Here is a 22,879-nt window from a genome sequence, read left to right as displayed (position 1 = left end):
TGGTTCACAATGCAAGCTTACTGCTCGCAACGCACCATATTATGCCTAACATCTTCTTTTTTTTTTTTTAACACTACAGGAAGGTCGCGCATATCACTGTATCATCATCTCTAGATGTGTGTGTGCGTGTGTGTGCGAGTACAGTGTTTATTAGAGGTTGAGTGCACATGCGCTCCGCGGCCTCCAGGCGAGCACAAAGCGTACCGGAGCTGACGGGGCTCGCAGTCCACTCCGGGAAGCAGCAGTCGGGCAGCCTGCCGAACATCGTCGCTGTCCACCGAGAAGCTGCGCCTGTGTTCAGTGTGAACTGCGGCCACGCGCACCCACTCCATCAGAGGCGGCAGCGCCATGAACGGCCTGTAGGGGGGAATAGAGGCACATGTTCTGGTCACCAGAGACCCGCGCTGAACTTCAGTTCAGTCGTTCCCAGTTTACTTGAGTGTGCACAGGCACTTGCAAGGGAAATCCATCTAAGACAGAATTTGCATGTTATTTCAGAGATCTTGCCAGCCACAGAGGATGTTTGAGAACAGGATGAACTCCGTCGAGCAGATGAAATCAAAGACCCAGAGCTAGTCTGTCACAGAGAGACACTCTGATGTGAGGAAGTCTAAACGGAAGATCATCAAAGATTATGGAGCATCGATCAAAACTGCTTATTCTGATTTATGCAGTCTGAGTCTATGAAGATTTGTCTTGATGAATCTCATCATTGTCTGCAATGCTTTATTATAGAGCCCTATAGCTTGTGACAAATAGACATTTTAATAGAGTTCTGATGATGTTACAGATCTGCTGGTTAAACTTAAGAAGCCTGTATCTATAATGCGCAATAAAAAAAAACACACATTGCTTGGCAACCTATGTGTGATGCTTAATCATGTCTATGTGTCTTAAAATGTATTAGCCCATTATAACAACCATAAGGCATTACATGTATCACCATAATACTTTGCAGAGAAAATAATTGCTCTGCTTTTAATCTGTTTTGCATGACATTTTGATGAGAGACATCATAGTGTTCTCTGTAAACATAATGGGTGGTGAGTGTGATTATTGCATGCCAACATACAGTATTTATGACAGTGAGGGCTCCAATTAAGTAAACTACGGTTTCTTGGTATTTTTGCAAACCTACTGCACTGGAGAGCTCAGACAGAAATGACCGTCACACGGTTGACCCTGACACCAGAGCTAACAGTGAAATAAACAAAAGTGCAAACTCTGCAACGTCCACAGACCTCACATTAATGGAATAACTTCCTGTTTCCTCCACTCATCCATGCATGCATGAGAATATATTTGCATGAAGCTATTGTGACCTTTGTTACTGTACTGACAGCATCTTATGGATATGAAGACACACTTTCTTCACTTATGCAAAACATTGAGCTGTTATTGTGGAAAACAAAACAATTACACTTAATGGCTGCAGAAAGCACCACGATATTATGTTAATTATGATGAGGCAAGCAATACCACGTGTTAACACATCATGAAGACTGATATCTTCTTCTATAATTGAAGAAAAAATAAGAAAAATAGATTTACACAGATGTGTCAAATCGGACAATTTCCTATTATTTTATAGAATTTATCGTTAAATCATATAAAAACCGAATTATGATCATAGCATTAGGTTTGAATGCCGCTGAGTAAATAAGCTGCACATGTTGTTTTGTATGAGCTGTCACAGATCTATGCTGTGTTTACTTGATGAAATTTGTTCTTGTTTTCTGGGATTTTCTGTCCAATACATCACTTTACAAAAGATGCCTCGACTGTCCTTGACACATTCTTGGCCCACATCAGTCACTCATTTTGAATTAGTCACTCATCAATGCTACTCTGAGTTAATGCAAGGATCTTATGATAATTGTTTAATCTGCTAAGAAATCCAAACCCTTTTGCTATACTCACTTCAAAAGGAGCCTGACCTACAGCTCAAGTATCGTTCGTGGCCCTGCAGACTTCGTTATTGCAGCTCACAACACCTAATTAAGAGGCAAGGGACGTACAGTATAACACCAATGCATTCCCTCACAAGGACACATTAGTTCAAGGTCTTGATGTTTCCAATCCCAGGCTTTGCCTAACGTCGGCTCTGGCAACGTGCTTAAATATGATGAAAACAAACGGACGTTAATGTAACTTCCTTTACTAAATGGTGATTAGAGCTAAAGCAGACGTGAGCTGGACAACTGGGACACTTGTTGGCTGATAGCTGGCTTCACTGCAGGCGATGCAGTCTGGCGCTCCAGAGGAGGACTGCTCAGGCTCAACTGTCAGGGCAGTTTCCCACCTTTGTTGCATGACGACAGGGGTTTCCACCAAACTGTAGGAAAGACTGAACTCAAGGTAACAGGACTGCAGTGGAATATGATAAGTATTGTTTTGTTGTTGTCACAAACAGCTTGTAAACTCAGCAGAAAAGAAGCGTTTCATAGGTAGAAACTGCAAAGATTGTGAGGACGGTTTTGGGCTTTTCTAGATGTTGTCCAGCACGTCCAAAAAGTACGTGAAGGATCAGGAGAGTTACCACCATGGAAACATTGCTTAAGCTTTATGCCATTCATGCCTAAGTCACCAACGGTGGCCATGATTGTCAATACTTACTAAGCTTCAATGGCCCCTTTCTGTCAGTGCTCAGGTCACCCAGAGGACTCACTTAATAGGCCATTAACTTGACAATTTACTTATATAAAACTGTACTTTCCTTCCAAAGGAAAACATCTGGTGTGCCATTGCGGAATTGAGCACAAAGAGCCAGAAATATAATAAAAGTCTGTAGAGGTGTACAGTTACAGCAGAATGATGTCTGCACTTCTCCGCAGAAGGAACATTACCACTGGACAGTGTCGGTGATGCAGAAGTGTAAATGGTGGGTAACCGAAGGGAGTTTCACGCTGCGGTCTGGCATTGTTTTATTATTGTCCCAGCGGCAATAAGGTGCAATAATGGTACATTTCCACAGCACAAAATGAAGTTAAGGGGTTGGATGAATCAATACCAGATGACTTGTTCCGTTTAAACAAAAAGTCCTTGTATAAGAATACAAACTTAGATATGATGGGAGATACACTTCCAAATATTGCAACTGACAACTTTCTCCCTCTACCAAAATCAACAAATACAAAGTTGTTTCTGTTATTGAACTGTACATTGTGCTAAAAAATAGTTTTTCGCTTCTGTCAGTTACAGACAGCAAGCTGTGCCCCAAACCTGTTTATGTCCATCAATTAAAATGTGTTAAAGCTATAAATATAGTGCTTTTTGTTAACTATAATAACACAAGTTCATAATGCACTTTGTTTTAGTCCAGATCATCAAATTAAATTGAATCCTAACCCTGCACTAACAGCCTGCACTAACAGCTTTAACCCCTTTGACATTACCACCTTTTGAGTTGACATGACAGCAGACGGAGGAACATTAGCATTCATTTGGAGTCGTGTGTGTGTGTCCACTTGACAAATGTAAGTCCAATATTCACTCTCTTTTTAGGTCTCTACCAACCCCTGAGAAACACATATTCCACTATGTTCACCAGCGAGACACTGACTTTCAGTTTATGCTGACCAGTGGGATTTCTGAAGCTGTTTTGTTAAAAACAGCTGATCGCAAAATAAAGAGGGAACTAGTACCCAAACTGTAAAGAACTGCAGATTCAGGTAATCGTTCTCTGTGGGTTCATCATCACAAACATCACAAACAGTACGTTGTCAAAACCTTAATATTGAGTATAACTGCCACTACTGTGGAGATTGTAGTTGCATCAAATGTCTGTACCACTTCCTAAGATATAACCAGCTGTACAATCTTAGAAAACATTGCCCTATCAATAATAATATGTTTGTTGTGAACTATTTTGAGCTGAGGATTAATACATATTTGGTAGGTTCAGTTTTAAGAAATTTGGAGTGTATGTTTGATCTAGATGTTTGCGCCTCACCTCTCTGTTTGCAGGGTGACCTTCGAGGGCTCCACATTGGGGTTCTCCCACTCCATATGAGGGCAGTGCATGAAGTAACACAGTGTGTATATCGCTTCGGGCGCCCAGTGGATCACGCTGCTCTTCTGGTGGATCGGCGTCCCATTGTTGTGGTTCTTCATATACAGCGGCTGTAGATGGTGCATGGCTCGGGACACCAGGTCACCTACACATATCATACAGGGGAACACAAAAGCAACACAAGTAATGAGAAAGAACGACGTGTCCAGGCATGAGGGTAAAGAGGCAGGAATATTTTGAGCACACAGCCTTAAAAAGATGCCAGAGATTCATCCTCATACCATCCAACCCCCTTAGAGCTCCCGCTGTCAGGGGAAAGATCCCCCGCACCAGAGTCAGGAAAAAGAGAGGGTTCATCCCAGTCCTTCTCCTGCGCTGCTCACTCAGTGCAGGAGAATAAGCATGCTCAGGACTGCACTGTGTGGAGAATGAATATTTATGGATAAACATTAGCTACTCCAAGCTATTTCCCCTGCATAATTTGTCAGTACTTTAAAGGTCATCCAGTTGGGTTTTAAAAATCAAAGCTTGAGAGGACTCTGCTAATACAAATTTGAATATTTTCTGGGCAGGTTCAAAAGAAAGTAAACAGTTTTTGGAAAAGCATGTTCAGCCTATTTTTTTTTTATACATATGGGACAAAACAGACTGCTTCTTAGTGCAGCAAACTCACTTTATCAAAATCGAAAGATGAATTTTGAAGGTTCTCTCGCAGCCAGACAGATAGTCAAGACCATCCACTTCAAGATAACATTATGACTGTGGCACCTGAGTGCCAGAGTGTAACCACCCCTTAATATTACAGCACATACCCAAATCCCATTTCACCAACTGATGTCGCTTCTTCTTCCTGTCTCGACCCACTGCACTATCAGAAAATGTAATGAAATTCGGAAGCGGGGTCAATCTAAAAATAAAAAAATAACACTATCATATTTCCCGGGTCAATTTGATACGATTTAAGGCAAAAATAATAAGAGAGCATGATGGCACTTGCTGCCCTGTTTTAAATGAACTGTGTGTGTGTATGTGTGCCTATACAATACACAGCCAGAACAAACAGTCATTTCCGTGGACAAAAGGTTTTGCTTAGCATCAAAATCCTGCTATTTGGCGCCTGCCAAGATTCAGCCCCGACAATGTGAGAGGCGGGTGTGAAAAGGATGCCTTGAATGAGGGAAGAGCATTCACACAATAAAACTCTCAAACTCTCAGCCGTCCTGTGGGAACAGAGGTGCTGTGCTGATAGAGAAATGTGCAGGACAACATCTACATCTACTGATGCAATGAGCAGGACATATCATGAATACCTTTAACAAACGTTAGGCTCTGCGTTTCCTCTCTGTCGCTATCTGTTACTCCTCCTGCGGCTTTCTCTTAATTGTACCAACGGGAATACAGATAAGCTTGTAACAGTGCCCTCTTAAGCTTGGTAAGGGGAGCTGAGGTGGTCAACAACAGCCAGGTCTCATGTCTTATTTATGCTGGCCTGTGACATGCTGGCGGGGCCGAGGAAGAAGATTACTTCACCGAGAAAGTGCAGCAGTAGCGAAGTAGCGGCAGCTTAACACATAATGTGAGATTACTGCCGCTCTTTCAGCAGGTGTACGCAAAAATAACTGCTGAAAAAGGATTAACTCAGTGTTTTCAGTGACCATGTATCAGTGAGGATTCTTTGTTTTGGCCAAAAGAGCGTGAGGATGGACAGAAGTACTGCAGTTTAATAAGCCAAAGAGTCAATAGCCTTTTCATTAAAGGATGCAAGCCTTTAATCAATACCTCATCCCGGGTAATTAATTCTTTATGCTAACAAGAAGAGGAGAAGTGGAGGACACATGCAGCAGATCCTGCTCCTCAGGTATTTCAGTGATTACCTTTCAGCACTGGTCCAATTCGCTCTTTGTTTTCATAGCTTTAAAATCCGCTTAGAAAAGCAAAATCACACAAATATGTCAGTCTCCAGCGCTTACTGCTTTGATTTACGAGGGATTTTATGAGCGCTGGCACCTTTGAGGTCAGTAACCGGCGTGCAGCACCCACATAACAACAAAACTGCTCATTACTTCACAGGCTGTGAAGGCTGGTTAATGTTTAAAAGGGAGAGAGACAGTCTTTGGAAATGTAGAATAAACTCTCATTTCTAATGAAGCAATTATATTCAAGGCTTTGTAGGTAAATGAATATGCAGTAAGCAGCTTTCCTTTGGGTATTGATGAATGGGTCTCGGCTTCACTGTGCAGCAGCTGCCATCATCACAGTTTCTGTGTTTCAATTATTTGCTGCTATGCTGGCTTGATTACATTTAATGGTCGCCTGTGGCCATCCTGATTCAACAAGATGCTAGGCTATTCTTCCCGCTATTAGTTTTGTCCTATTGAAAGCAGCCAAGGCTTTTAGCCACCAATCACGCATGCCAGATAAAGGCGAGGGGGAAAACATGCTATACTTATTGTTTTCATCTGAATCTAGAGCATTTAAGTAGGAAACAGACTCACTTAGAAAGACAGGAAAGAGGCAACAGCTTAACAGAAACAAGTGAACTCTTTAAATATGAAACACTGTGCAGGAAATGTTCCTGTTAATGTCTGCCATGAGTGGAACTCTCACAAAGAGGGTCTTTCCTCATCATTACCCATTTCTACTTTAACTTTCAGGATGACTTCACATCATAAGGTCTGAGGAGTCATACATTACAATCTGTGATAGGAACAAGCGTACACGGTCTCTGCTGTAATCAGGGCAGGGTAGTTTGCTCAAGACGGCTGCACACAAAGTAACGTCATGTGACGACTCCCTTGCTGTCAGGCGTCTCCAGAGTGTTTATTAGAGGAGCAACGGTATATGGTATGAACTCAAAGATGCGATGTGATGTGCATCCTTGTTAAGTTCCACATGGGCACTTTTAAAAAAAATACTAGACGCTAAACATTTTCGCAATTTATAGTGTATAATACCCCTCATTGATTGCATATTGATTTTGTCAGAGTTTAATGATATGATGTCTCATTACAATAAAAACATTGTCCCATTTCCTAATTCATTAAAATTCATCTTTAGCCTTAAGTGCAGATATATTTATTTATATATATATATATAAAGATACTAAGAAAACGGACTTGCTGCTGCCGTACAACAACATGACCTTCGAAAGGTATTACTGAGAGTACTGATGATGGCCATTAGCAGCATCTTCTATTAATGCTTGGCCAAAATACTTGAAGGAAAACAGTCCTGATTACATTCCTAGAATTACCTAAACTCAAGCAAAAGATGAAAATAAACAGATGAGGCAAGAAGAGAAAGAAAGCGTCTTCGGAAATATTCAGCATTCTGTGCTCGTGTCCAATAACAATGACAATAATTGCTCAAAAGTGTTTTTAAAAATCAGTGTGAATAACTAATAAAAATAAAAAGTAGCCTCTGTGAAATGTTAAGCTAAGCTTTATTATTATTAACAATATTATTATGATTATGTTTATCTTTAATAATACTGCCAAGAATAATTGCAAGTAGAAGCTTTTGTGTACTGAACGTCACAAAGAAGTTAAGGCTGAAATCTGTTAGTGGAGATAAAGCTGCTATACCAAACATACAGACGCGAAATTGCATATTAAAAGTTTTACAGAGTAAAACCGAGATACATTTAATTGTTATTTGCGGTCTAACTAAGGCTTACGAGGTTTTTGCTTGGTTGAGGTAAACTGTAAAGGAGAATACACACAATTGGTGAATGGACTGATTGTTTTTGCCAGATTCACAGTGGATGATTTCCAGATTAATATCTTGCAGCAACAAGTTTTATACTTACCTGTGTCTAAAGATCTTGCAGGATTTTAGATTTGACAACCTTAAAACATTAACAAGTTATTGACTCTGACCGCCATCCTAATTTATGGAAGAAAAATAGGTGTTTTTCCTCCTCAATATGTAGCAGATTAAAGGAATAGACGAATACAACTCTCACGTCTGTACAGTAAATGTACATAATATTAGTTATGGACAGACACAGGCTAGACGTTTCCTCCCGTTTCCAGTCTTGATGCTAAGCTCAGCTAACCGTATTCTTCATATTGAGAGTGCAGACATGAGAATGGTGTCCTTCTCCTCATCTAATGTCGGCAAGAAGGAGAATATTTCCTAAACTGTCAAACGGTGGCGTGGATCAGTGCTTCATGCTGCTGGTGGTTGTGTGGTTTGAAGCAGACCGACGCATCAACCTGCACAGAGAGGTCAATGTCATTTGACCTTGCATCCCTCTGAGGTCGTCTCGCTGTGTAGATATACATTCATATGGAGGAAGCCTGCATGCATCTTGCTTGCTCCACCCGTCTTGTCTCTATGAATAAATTCATCCAAATTCTATATTCTGAGTGACACAAACGACGCTGTGTGAAGCATATTTGAACCTGGTTTTTTGTCCGGCGTTACTAAGTGATGCTGACGCACCATAATTTCTAATAATTGCAGTGTTTCCTGGACTGTCATTTCAGGTATGCTAATTTGGCATTTTGGCAGAAGAGGAAAAGACACAATATAAAGAGATACATCAGTGACAAACCTCTAAAATTTAGTCTAAATGCCAGCGCTAAACTGTCGCTGCATAAGATGCAAATTTGACTGCGCCGCAGCAGCCAACGTTATTGTATTCCAAGAAATGTATTTTAGAAAATCAAACTTTCTAACCCTCCCATCTTTTTATTCTTCTCCGTTTCCCATCCAGCGCTCTTTCAGATGCACAATATGACAGGCTGATAATGCAATCATTGTCTGCTCCTCTGCGTTTTTCAATTAGGATTTTTTTTTTTTCCGGCTCGCGCTGTGTGTCTGTTCAAAAATACATATTTACAGAATTCCTCTCCAGAGCTGACAACATTACCACTGACTAAGCTCCGCTATTATCTATCGTACGCTCTGTTGTCTCAGAGTGTGTTTGCAGTGTCAACATAACAGAACGAGTCTTTGCTCGACCTCATCAATGCAACGTGGACAGAGGACCGGCGGTTGGCCTCAGCGCTGCTCCCCTCTCCTCCTGAGCAAACACACCGTGAGGAGAATTGGCTCACTGTTTATTCTGATGATAAATGTTTACACTAGATATACAGAAACTATTTTTCCCCAGCCATGTCTTGACATCCAAATGCCAGGACAAAGGAAACAGACTCAACAACCCCATCCCCATTGTTTGGTTTAAAGAATTCCTTTTTTGTTGTTGTCAAAAATATTGTCATGCGCATCAGGAGATAATCTGCGCTTCTGTGGCTGCATTTGTTATTCATCTGTCTGAGGACACTGCAGCGCTCAGATATGTTTTCTGAACTGAGCAGCGGCATCACACGTGACCAAGAAACAAAACAGTTCATCATTCCAATGAGCGTCTTCTTTCCATGATTATATCAAAAAGAGTAAACGTGAAGTTGGGAGTGCAGCACAGCTTGCCTCTGCAAATTTATTGAGACCTCATGGAAATCTGAAAGTTCCCCCAGAACTGAACTTTGGTTGGTGGGCTTGTGTATTTCACTTTTTTTTTGTGAATAAGGACAATAGGATGAAACATAATCAGTATATTATTTGTCCAATGAAGCAGAAAGCCTATTATCATTGAATAACACTGACAGCGCAAGCCTATGTAAATGACTTGGTATAGTACAAATGTATTCATAAAGCATTCAGATGCCTATTATTCTTTGAATAATGAGTACATTGTGAGTGGACAGACATTCAATTAACTTTTGGGGGAACTTGTCAAACTTATAAGCTAAATAAATAGCTCTGGCTCATTTGAGTTTTTCTCACTGACAGTGCGCTAATTCTCTTAAATTTTAATAATGCACATATGCATGCACAAAAGGATTATGATTCAGTGATTTTCTGATGGAGTGGGACAATATTTGTGTCTTATTAAACATCCCATTATCATATCAGACAATGATGCTGTCCATCCCAAATGTGAGGGAGCCTTCCAGCTGAGCCGAGCTGCACACCTTCAAATGAAAACCTGCAAAGCTGTAAATAATTAATTGATAAAGATCAATACAAATGAAGAATATACAGCCATGCTAGCATCTCTGTGAGGCAGTACACAGTGGTGCAACACAAATATATAGATATCTAGGCCAGATTGCTGCTTCAATCCATCTCGTAGGTGTTGAGATATTTTACTGGATAAGTAACAACTTTGGGCTGTTGGTGGTCACTAAAGGAAAGGTTATGGGCACAACTACAACCATTAGAATTACAAATCCAACAGCTGTTAAGGCATTTAATGTAAAAAAAAACAAACACAAATTACAACCTCGTGGTAGTAGAGAAAAGGCCAGGGGATGTCTGTCCAAATCAAGTGCTGATTTAAGTTATGAATAAGATATTTTACAGATTAAGTGAAGATTTTGACTTGCTGGCGGTGATAGATCAAAACGTAGGGGGGTCACTATTCATCCAAACCATGAACGTCATTACACAATGTCCTGGCGATCTATCCAAAAGTTGTTATATAAGATATGAAGTCTGAAGTCTGAAGGTGTTGACCAATACACAATCTATAAGAACCAGCTCACGACTACGATTACAATGCGCTCTCTCCCACTGAATGTGGTGGGTCACTCTGCTTGAGAGCTGCTAAAACAAGAGTTTATATCGGGTGGTTTAAAAAACTGCATTAAAGCATTTTCAGTCCAATTCTGGAGGAAACATGGCGTATTTTGGAGTTGTTTTAAATTGGAAATGGTCGAACAAAAAACACATTTGAAGATCAGCGCACTAACAGGTGTCAGCAATTTCAACTAAAAAACAGAGCTATACAGCTTTCAGCCATATTGCTCACACCCCAACACACACACGCGCATCAATACCTTGATACTGACGTCAAAAGCATGTGGATGCCCAAACATTATGCGCATATGTGGCTTTTGTACATCTTTAATGCAGCACCATGGACATTGATATGCTCCTCCACTCTTCTGGCTCTCAACGGGACTGTGGAGCCCGGCTGTTCGGCTTTGGTCCTATTCAGCCACAAGAGCACATAGAGTATAAACCTTTTTCACAGAAGACATTCTGAATTGCCACAGCAGGAAAAGCTCAAAAGGTTTGAATAATTAATGATGGCTGAATTTCCATTTGCTGTTTCGGTTTCATGGTCCCGCTATTGTGCCGGCTGGCTCACAGTCACACTGTCATGACTTACTGGGACACTTAAATACAACAGAGCCATTCTTAATGCAATTAGTAACACCTGTGCTTTTCTTACTACGACACGTGTCTGCGATGAAAAAGCCTATTAGTGGGTTTGGGTACTGGTTTTGGGTGATAAGGCCTGACTAGCAGCCCGCGTTTCATCCCAAAGGTGCTGGATGAGTTCAAGGTCGATGCTCTGCGCGGGAATGTCACGTTCCTCCACAACAAACTTGGGAAACCATTTTTCGAAAGGACCTGTGTTTGACCTGTCTTTGTCAGATTGAAACAAGAAAGGAAAAAGAAATAAAAAGCAGTGTCTAAATTATCATCACCTGACACTGACGCCAGTGAGCAGCTCCACTGGAGCGGTTGGGTTAATTGCACGGCTCAAGGTCCCATTGACTACGACGTATTGAGGGAGGCGTCCACCATTGTCCTTCTCTTCTACAGCCAGTCTTTTCCCGCCATACAAATACCCACACACACACATACACACACACACACGACTCACTGAGTTCAGCGATGCTGCCCACTCTTGTGGCCAGTAAACACTGTTCAATGGAGCGCAGCTCAGACTGACTGTAGGCATTTCCTTCTCCGCTTTTCCCCGGTCGCTGCTGCTGCTGCTGGTCCCTGTAGAGCGTCAGACCCTCAGGTAGGCTAAGCACACCTGAGAGAGAGAGAGAGAGAGAGAGAGAGAGAGAGAGAGAGAGAGAGAGAGAGAGAGAGAGAGAATATTTGATTATTGTCATGGACGAACACACAAAAATTAAGTCTGAAAACAGACAATTTCACTGATTCTCTTTTTGTGTTGGATTGGGATGGAAGAGGGGAATACAAAATGTTTACCCTAAATATATCATTATTTCCCTTCGTATACTTGTCAAAGTGTTTTGTGAAGAGTCAGAACCTTTTTGTCTCCTTTGTTAAAACACTTTGGTCAGCTCAAAGTGCTATCGAAATGAACTTGATTTGAAAATAACAGCGTTGCATTTATGCCTTCTGGTTCCACCTGTCAGAGACGCCTCTCCGAAGTAATAATGTGTCATATTCCAAATCCGTTTTCATTAGTCACACCTCACTTGTTTGCTGGTCTTCCTCGTTCTTAGAGCGACGAGGCAGACCGCTCTCCGTTTCACTTTGCCGACAGTTTCTTCTATCTCTGCAACTTCGTGCTGCAACCATCTCACCGTTTACAGGGTGTGAACTTATGAAATGTCTGAAAGCAGTGACTCTCGCCCTTACATTACTTTGAAAAACCTAGCTTTAGCTTTCATGGCTCCTTTCTCATAATATGCTGCTAACTTAATGCACATGCTGCCTGCGGCGAAGGTGGCGTGCTCCATTCATCTAGTAGGAGCAGACAGTTGCTTTTGGAGCAAAGAATTTCCTTTTTTTTCCCCTTTGAGAAAGTAGTTAAAACATGCAAGGAACTGTGAGAAAATGAGCGGTCGGGTTAGATAGGATGTGACAGTGATAGCTCTTGGTTGAAAAATAAAAAAGGTTGGTGAACAGGATACATCGTGTTGGTTGGTTTTCTATGGTTTATATAATATATACGTACATACCTCTATTTTGCTATTCTACGAGCTATGTTAAAATAAATATTCCATTAACCTATTAAGTGAGTACTCCACCAATTAAGCATTGCACAATTAACCATTGCACTCCTAAAACACATCTTTTCACCCCCACGTATCACTTCCTTTACAACTCGACTGTCAACAGTTCTATAGATGTGGATGTGTTATGGTGGTAACAGCTTTTAGATTGGTTTGTTTGTAATGTAACCAACTTGATGGTGTTACATTGTTGTCTCTTCGTCAAAGGTTCAAAGAAAAATAACAATAATGCTGGGAACGGCCTTGCTTTTTACGAACTTGCAGCATGATTTTTAGCTTCCCTCCCACTTCAATCATTTATGTACAGTCCCCAACAATATAGAAAATGTATAGTTCTTGTTTTTGGTGCTGATGTCAAAAAGGCATGCCTTTGATTATACTCTACTCTTGTGCTTGCTATTCACCGCTACACACAAACCATACAAAAACATCTGGAAATAAGTCCAAGTTATTTCGCTGATTAATCTACAGAGCAGCTGCTTGCAGAGCAGCCGCAGCAGCCATAGCACCATCTCATCTACACATCAGCGTTCAGATCAGGTCAGAGAGCTACTGGCAATCTGCGTGGCTCTGGAAACAAAGAGCAGGAGACATCACCATCTGCTGCACCAGTGTCAGGTGTCCTAAACAGTGACAGTTTTCCGCCAGAGCTCCGAGCAAGCCAACAAGATCAATTATAAAGAACTTTCTCCCTGCTTGTGCAGGAACTTGTCAGCGCCTCATTTGTGGCTTTTATTGCTCTGAATGTGCCCTCTTTTGGTAAGCCATTCCTCAAACTCCAGGACATCCATCTTAAACCATTTAAAGCAGCAGGAGGGCTCCCTTTGCACCTTCCTCACTCCCACTTTCTTTTCGGACAATTACATACCAAAGTAAAGAAGCCTGCTGAAAGTGTGACCACAGGATTCATGACAGACCTCTTTTGATGGGCACCTAAAGCCCCCTGTGATTTGGCTGAACATTGCGTTGCAGACACTATCATTTTTAGAAGGTCTTTCCCTTTAACCCTGACAACCTTCAACCCTGTCATCACAATCTCATTGTCTGCGAGGGGTTGCTCCCGCCACAGTAGCAATCACACAGGCATGTCAGCATGTATTGTCGGGCCCCATGAGTAGTTGGTAAATGGACCGATAGCGCCTTTATAGTCTCCCGACCACTTTACACCACGGGTCATGATTCACCCATTGACGTGAGTAGACCTCAAAACTAGCCTTGAAAAACATGAATAAAACACCTTACTGTATACACTGGAGCGTTAACTGTGCAGCTCCTTAACCTTGGTTCAGGGGAATTACAGGACCAGCTGACAGTGAAGTGCTGAATGCTCTAAGGATGCACTGAGGCAAGGTGACTCACTGGCTCTCCACGTCCTAATGCAAGGCAGTGTGTACCCTCGGGGAGGAACTGATGGAGCTCTTACATGCTGCCGACTGTCGCCGTGCGCTCGCGTGATGACTTTCACTATCTTCCTCGTGATTGTCACTGCACCAGAAATCTCCCCGGAAATGTAATGTTCTCTGGTTTTTAAACGACACAATATGTTGAGGTTGTTAACTGGCCAAAATCATGATGATATCGAAGTCGATGATTGTTTTAGGGTGTATAGAAGCGAGACATGATATTAGGCAACTGCCACACTGTAAGTGGGCCAGTCTTGTTTGCCATATGGCAGCTATTCAGCCTCGCCGAGGAGAGGAGGCTGAATAGCTGCCGATGCTCAGGCGTGACACTGTCACTGGAGAAGAAGTAATGAGTGCAAAGGTTCCCATTAAGATGTCACCGAATGCATCTTAGTCATATTCTGTGAAAGGCAGCCACACAGAAGAGTTCCAGTCCCTGGTCAAACACACATTTCACATTCACTGCCAGAAAAAAGGGCTCTGAACACAACTCTAACCAAAATATCACCACAAATACAAAACGGATGTTTATTCAAAGGAATAGTTTTGGAAACATGCATAAATTTAGTCCCCCAAATGCAGAACTATTGCTTTAATCTAATTTCTGGAGTGGAATGATGATTGTTCCATGCATGTCCTTTTATCATTGAAATCACATTTGGAGTTTTTTCAAAAATATCTGTTTTTTTTAACAACTTACACTGTGACACTATGCCATATGTGAATCAACACACATTACCTCTTTTTTCTCTTCATTTTAAGATATTATCTGTCTGTCAGAGGGCCGGCTACTGTAGTTCAGATCCACTCTGACGTGTCTCGGGGTTGACTGGAGCAGTGGGACAGGAACGCTGACCTCGATGTGGCTCCCGCACTACACTTAAATCTATTTTGGAGGGACACCCGGAGCAGTGCACTTCCCTAAACACACTGCAGCTCTACAGGGACACTTGCTTTGGGTTTCACAGACAGATAAGATACGGAGACAGCGGAGTCAAGCTCTGATCTGGCAAATCCTGAATGTTCTGTAACAGGTACACTGAGGAAGTACTTTGGAAGGATGAGATGTAATTGCTCACTTGGGACAAGACAACAGGATGCAAACTCGGTTCAAGAGATGCCAGAAAACATAAGATGAAGACTCTTTTCAGTGCAACATTGTGGCTCTGAAGGGTTAATCATGTTGTTACTGTACATGGATCACAGTAGTGCTGCCCCACGCTAGGCTCCGGCTCTGTTCTGCCAGACCAGATGGCGACCATATGTATACCAGGCGAGTGATCATAGCGAGATGGAAAGCGGGAAGCAAAGTAGTGACGTGTGCTAAGACGTGTTAGAATGCCTCTCCCTCTCTAAATGACTGCGATATTCATTCTGAATAATCTTCACCATGTGTGCAGTTGTAGAAATAGAAACGCGAATATGAAACAGCATTTTTTTTCAACACAGCGTTGTTATGCCTGAACAGACTACAAATCTCCAGAGGTATACGGTCTCGGTTTGGGCTTCCAGGTGACCACAGTATGGTCTGAGGTAGCCGCAAGTCTTGAATGGGTTAGCCTTGTGCCAGCCATATAAAGGAGGACTGCACAACAACGAGTCTTGTGAGAAAATACATGTGCACACATGCAAATGTCTGTCTAAATTAGGAAACTGGAAGAGGGTGAAGACATGTGAACACTGCATGCACACAGATAATTATTAGTAATTAAAAAGCCTTAATCCCAGGCACTTGATGTGTAGTTGAAGTGGGACGCGCTCTGCAAAGAGAACAATATGTTCACACAAATCCAAACTAAATATTTCCTCCACATTCAGGATATCCACTGTGTTGGATATCCACTCTGTATTAGGGACACTGATCCAAAGGAGTAAAAAAGCTCTGAAAAGAAACACCAAAGCCTCCAGATGTATTCATACACAAGTATAAGTAATACCAAAGGGAAATACATTCATGTCACTCGGTTTGGGTTGATTTGCTGTTTATTTTGTGTGTAAGAAGAGCCCACTGTGGACATGTCTCCTTTTTAAATTATGCAAAAATGAGTGTGATACTGTATTGATCCCTTATTGACACCCTCCCTCCCTCCAAGCAGATGTCAGAGGTCGGGCACGGAAACATGACGGTGCTTCTTGGAGTTGATAGTCTCACAGTTATAGTCTCACATCTTGTTCAAGGTCACTTCGCTAAAGCTTCTGCTTGCTTACGCAGGACGCATCAACGACCCGGTCAATCGTTTTACTTGTTGTGAATAATGGTGCGTTGTGTGTAATCTTGTTTTAGATTAGATTTTCCTGAGTGAAGGCGTGACTCATCGTTGACACTCCTTGAAACAGGTGTCCATTAGACATTAAGAGATCAAGAAGCAACAGACAATTGAGCTCACGGCCTAATTTAGTCCATCCCGTCTTTCGGCCTCTTTAGGCAGCACTTTCATCAGAGAGCAAAGCATTTCATTTGTGGGATTGATTCTTCAAGCTTCATCAATCAATATTTCCGTATTATCTGGCAGCTACTTTCTCATCACCAAACAGACAGAGTTAGCTACTAAGTGGTGAACACACTGGAGCATTTATCAGCAATCGAGAGATATTTCCCTCAGGGGTTGAGGAAGAGCAAAACAAACTGTAAAAGAGAGTAAATATTGGACTGTAATTCACCAGGAATGCGACTTCAAATTAATAATAATAATGTTGCTCTGTATTTAACGGATGTGCAAATAAGCAACTGTTCGCTAACTTATAACAACTTTTAACGTGAAGACATGTCTGTGTTGTGTTTGGAGCCGGTGCTGGTGTCCCCAGGTGGCCAACAAATAAATAGAAAATTAAATGATTTTTGCGATATTTCAACTTTTGTCCAATGTCCACTTTTTTTTTTAAATGTGCAATTGAAAACCATTGGACACACACTTACAGATGAATAATCAATCAACAGTTCAAATTCCTACGTTGGATTGTACAAAACTACATCTTATTGCAGCACTAATACCTTAGATTTATAGTTATTGAAAGTGTCAGGTTCCAGTTTACAAATTGGTCCTTTAATTATCATGATCATTTTGCCTTATAAGTCATTAAATCTGATGCAGAATTTATTGGACTAGCTCAAGCAAGAAAGAAAGGAAAGTAAAGATAATAGAGCGATAAGTACCAAAGAGATGAGCGGTCGGCTCAGAGACTGCAGCCACTCAAACGATGCAGGCAGCTCAGGAATAACCACACACAGAAACTAAGAGCTAAAAAAAAAAGCCAAGCTAAAAACACACATGAGTACATACTATACAAGTCATCCAAACACACACTAGACCATACGTTCAGACACGCACACACACAGAGGGAAGACTTGTGACGGGTGACCGACGCATAACAAGGGCACAACTAGAATTACGCAATCTTCTCCAATCAGAGGGAAACCAGCCTTCCTGCAGGCTGTGTGTTATTCCACTCCGAGGTAGCAGCTCCTTCGCTATTATTTCTCTCTTTTCATCTCATTTCTTCTGTCAAGGGTAATAAGTCTGTGTGTAATATCCATGAGTCGAACGCTTCCCGCAGGATGCTTTCCAGACAATACTGGCAATCAGCAGCAGCAGGGAAAAATCTGAAGTCACTGAGCCGTAATCTCTGTGCTCACCCTGCACTACCTCTCTACGAGCTACGGTATTTTGTTCCTCACAATTATCTCATGAGATCTGATATGGGGAGGGAAAGAAGAAAAAAAAAGTGGGTTGTGTGGTTTGTCGCATTACAGTAAAATCAAGGATGGAGTCGCTGTGAATTATGGTGAAAAAATGAAAAGCCTCTGAACAATTCTGCTAAACGCAACAATCTTCTGAAAAGTGCTGGTCTGTCACTGCGGGCACTGGAGTAATTAAAGAATATGACTAAGTGAGAGTTGCTGCAAGGGGATGTTTACCTCTGGGTCATTCTGAAGGAGTGACATCATTTTCAGCTGCTTGTAAACACTGGGAGCTTTTAAATGAAGACGCTCTCGGACATAAAAACTCAGCGCCGTAAATATGAGGCAAAGTGCAAAGTGGATAAGACGGTAAATCCTCAAGGCGGGGAAGGTAGAGTCACTGCCTGTGCACATGTTTGTTCTTACGTCTGCTTGCATCTGTGTGTGTGTGTGTGTGTGTGTGTGTGTGAGGGATAAAGGTATTCTTAGGAAGTGTGTGATATGTATCAAAAAAAGGAAACAAAAAACACGACTCTCATGCACTATTAATGGTGTTTCCCAACATTTTTCCAGTAACGTACAGTAAACCTGCTGCAGTAGCTAGATTCACGACTCTTCCTTTAGTATCATTTAAGAACATGTTACCTTTTAAAGCAAAATATTAACATTTAATGACAACATATGTTGTGAACAAGAGATTCGCAATAAGGGAAAGAGAGGTTGATTCTGGGAAGAACATAAAGTGCTGGATGTGAGGAGCGATGGCGAATGATGACGTCAGGGTTTGTAATGCTCAGTGAAGGATGGATAGGACTCTCAGAATGACACAGTTGAAGGAAAACTCGTGATATTCTAGTCTCTCTTATTTTCAAGAAATCCCACAAAAAGACAAGAAAACGAAAACCATCTATACTATCAAATACAGACACAGACACACATTGTGTTTTAACTCACCAGTCAGCCACAATGCTGCGTTGGACTCCCACATACATTGTCCCGGTGCTATAAACACACTCTAGAGCACCAAATCTGTGTTAATTCGCATCTGAAAATATTCCCCAGTATGACCACTACTTATTCCCGTTTAACTAATTGCTAAAAAAAAAAAAAAAACACCATATTACTATTTTTTTTAAAGATGTACATCTTATTGGACAAAAGGGGCTTGAGAGCCAGACAGGACAGAGAAGCCAGAAAGTATTTAGAGACGGACAGACAGGATGTTGGTTGTTGATGGTAAGACTAATATAGAATAACACCACCAGCCATATCCTGATCAAGCTTTGGGTCTCGCTGTGTGTCATTCCAGTGGCTCCTGTGGTGCAACCACTCACACAGACCCACATAGCAAAAATAGCACTTTTCTGTTTTCCAAACAAGCCACTTTTCTGATATTTTCTCCTTTGATTCTTTCTATTATGTCTCAGATGGTACACACACACACATGCACAGATGTGGGCTACTGTACGCGTGACATCCATTCAACACCAACACCGGACTGCTCGTCACAACATTTATCTCCATTTTCCGCCTGCTCCTCTCAGGAGTCTCAAATCTGCAAACTGGCGGAAATAATCTGATAGCTGCTGCCACCCCAGCAAACAGGCCGGACCCCCGGGTTCATCTGCGTCATGGCGGGCGAACGCCCTATTCTTTCTTTCCTTATTTGCTTTCTAAATGCTGGTCTGTTGTATTCTCATTGGGCCACGAAGCTCTGCCCCTGTTCTCCTGCGCACGAGAGGATAAAAACAACATGCCGTGTGTTTGTGAACTCAGTTCCATGTGTGTTTTACTTATACCTGTGTGTGCGACTTTTTCTAATTGGTGCATTTACGTAATTGTTTATGTTTTTGTGTTTGTAATCCCATTGTTTTTTTTTTTTACCTCAACACTAGAAAAGGCAAGATAGCACAGTCTGAAAAGTAACACTCCTCCCCCTAACATTCTTATTATTAACATCAAAGAATAGCTTGAGCTATTATCCGACTTTCGCTTCCGGATGATGATGCATTACTCTTCCTCAGATATTTCAGGATGGCAGACCTGCAATTTATGAGGCAAAGAGCTCCAAATTGCTCCGTAATTGTTTAACTCACCTAGCGTGATCTATCATTCTGACTTTGCAAAGTGGCCGCCTGTAGCACAGACACCGACTGGAAGTAGGCCATGCCCGGCAGAGAGTGATGAGGCCTGGGGCCGTGTGCCGCTCCCTGTTGCTTCCCCCTAACCCGGCTCCTCCTCCAGGGGATGACCTGCACTGTTCGGGGCGTCCGTCAGCAAATATCCCTGTCACTTTTATAATGTGCGAGCACTCATATCGGAAATGTGATCATTCAATTTGGAACAACGCTTAACGCCCTTCTGGGAGGAGCCCCGCTCACCTCAACTGAATTGCTTATTATGGGAAAAGTGGAAACTCTGACAGGAAACAATGTCCTCTTTGTTAAGTCTTGAGCATGAACAAATGCGCTCATACTAAAGGGGGGGACATCGGCCAAGCTATAATGGAGCAACATGCAATATCACTCACTAAATCAGTCATGCACGCCCATTTTCAAAGCCCGTCCCCTCCCCCTGTCCTCCTCACCTCCAACTCACGAGACAGAAACATCACTGCTAACTCAGGCCTGCATGCATGCAAAAGCACAGGCTTTCAAACAAGAGTGTGTTCCCAAAGAGGGACTGTTATTGCAGGTTAAACATGTCACACACCATATTGCCAACAGTACATCCTTTAACGGAACACGCAAACCGAGCCAAAGCAAATATTGAAGGGTATCGTATTTTGGGTGCCTGCCCAGCACCGACTGACTGCAGTCAGCTGCAGGCAGCAGGTAAATGCCGGGTCTCCCTCCTGCTCGCCCTGGCTCTCCCCAACATGTTTTCCCAGCCTCTGCCCAGGGCACAGTGGGTCTGCTGTGAGAAGCAGGGAGGGCGGAGGAGGCTCACTGGCAGGGAGCAGACACTTCAAATCCAAATACACAGGCATGGAGCTGGAATGTTCTCACACACACACACACACACACACACACACACACACACACACACACACACACACACACACACACACATACAGTATCCCTTTTTTTTCTCTGCTTCACTCTGCAGATTAGTGAGATTCATACACACTGCACGCCAGAAATATAAATGCAAAAAGGGAGTCATTGTTGAAACGGCCAAGTTTAGTGTTCAACTCTCTGCTCAGTTCCTGAGGTGGGGTTCACTTAAAAGTGTAAAACAGCATAAAATGGAAACTGAAGTCTTTCAACGGCACAAATTGTGCGCTACCCAAACTGAGTAGTTTAGAGATTTCTGACCTAACATTCATGGTTTTTTCTAAAGCGAAAGAAATCTCTTGAGAAATGTTTCTGAATGCCTTAATCCCTCAGCACGATAAATCAGGAAACTAGCGATTCTGTCCTAATCATGTTTGTACTCTTCATCCCTCAGTGATTATTCCTCTTCACCATTAAAATGCAATGTGTGCTGCAACACCCCTCTAACCAGCACACCCTCATATCCCATCACACCGTTGTTTCCCACATCCCTCCCTATCCCGCTCAGTCGGTCAGCAGCAGATCACTCATGCTCGACTCATTAGTGGTAATTAATGGTGGCCCAGGCCCAGGCCGCCTCGGGCACAATGGAGTCCAAACCTATGACGGCCCGAACTCGCCCTGCCCAGTCCAGGCAGGCACAAGTTGCTCGGTAGGCTGTGGCACTTCATTTGTACAGCTTAATGTACTTGGTTGCATAAGCAGAGCGAGACATTAGCCACCCCAGAGAGCATATAGCTTTTCTTTTTCTTAAAGAGTGACCTTTGAAAGAAGTGAGGTCTCATATCTCATTATATAACCTCATACAGTATATTCAGCTATACATTATTTAAATATAAAAACTATTGAATTGTGTTCATATTCTAACTCAATGTACCCTAATATACATTTACAAAATATACAATTCAACTGTATACTACTTAATGAGTACTTCTATCTCACAGACATTTACTAAATGTCTCACTAAATACAAAAATTCCAAAAGAATGCATTTTTAATCATAAAACTATCCAGCATCCCTGATAGCTGCACCTTGAACAGATCGTGAGTACATTTAAATAGCAGTACAGGTTACGTAGTAGCACATTGTGTATAGTACCATTGTTACTCAATGGTATTATACTATGAATAGTTTTACTTCAAAAGAGAACATTTTGAAGAGCCTTCTTCTTCTACCACCAATACCAACATTTCCAGCGAGAGAAAGTAAAGCAAGACGGCGTTAGCCTCCGAATCGTTCAATTCAGTCCTGAAATCCACAGCCAAGTCGCGGTCAGAAACATCTGTGAAATACTTAGCAGAGGTAATTTTTAAATAAGTCTGTTTTGACATAATCACTGCGGTCATAACGTAGAACATGGATTTGATTAGTGGAGGTATTTTGATGGCAGCAGTGTTTTACACGTTATGAGCTGATTCATTTCATACACTGGGTAAATGCAGTCTTACTCAAAAGGAGGGAAAACACTCAAGTCAGAAACACTGCTCATATCTGTTTCAGTTGCTCATGTTGACTCTGGGGAGGCGAGGAAGTCTGTTTGAAATGTTTTGTCAAGCATTTACGTGACATTTGTATATTTCTTCTTCTTTTTTGAGGTTTTATGGCAGTTGGCGTCCACAATGTTGCATTACTGCCACCTTCAGGTTATAGCCTCAGTATCTATTCCTTGGCCCAATCCCAATCTCTACCCTAAACCCTCAAACCCTAAACACTTAGGGATGTACTGACGTCAGCTGCTAAGTGGTTGAGTGTGAGAGGCTGTGAGGGCTTGAACTGGTGTAAATATGAATGTGCACTTTGCTGCAACATATCACGTGACCATGACTACATTAAAAAAATATTGTCTAATTGTGGATATTTGTTTTATTCTTTTAACTCCCTGATCTGAACGTCTTTAGGCTCTTTCCTCACGAGATCAGAAGTCATTTCAAAT

General features: G+C 42.0%; 1 protein-coding gene across 3 annotated transcripts in view; it reads right to left on the bottom strand.

Moving 5' to 3' along the window:
- Window positions 1–22,879, bottom strand: part of btbd11b (BTB (POZ) domain containing 11b) — a 64,398-nt gene that overhangs the window by 11,640 nt on the left and 29,879 nt on the right. For 2 of the 3 annotated variants that reach the window (XM_068602831.1, XM_068602832.1), the window contains exons 2-4: window positions 11,697–11,855; window positions 3,953–4,157; window positions 205–357 (exon numbers count right to left, since the gene is read on the bottom strand). In XM_068602831.1, the coding sequence (XP_068458932.1) occupies window positions 205–357; window positions 3,953–4,157; window positions 11,697–11,855 (517 nt within the window). Of the gene's footprint in view, window positions 1–204; window positions 358–3,952; window positions 4,158–11,692; window positions 11,856–22,879 lie in introns of those variants that run through there. The other variant, XM_068602833.1, reaches the window with a different exon arrangement.

Source organism: Clinocottus analis, unplaced genomic scaffold (genome assembly GCF_023055335.1).
Source record: "Clinocottus analis isolate CAN_PGR_092001 unplaced genomic scaffold, fCliAna1.0.p SCAF_6, whole genome shotgun sequence".
In the NCBI taxonomy this organism is placed as follows: Eukaryota; Metazoa; Chordata; class Actinopteri; order Perciformes; family Cottidae; genus Clinocottus; species Clinocottus analis.
The sequence above is the reverse complement of the archived record's forward strand: the minus strand, read 5'-3'. Positions and strand labels throughout refer to the sequence as shown.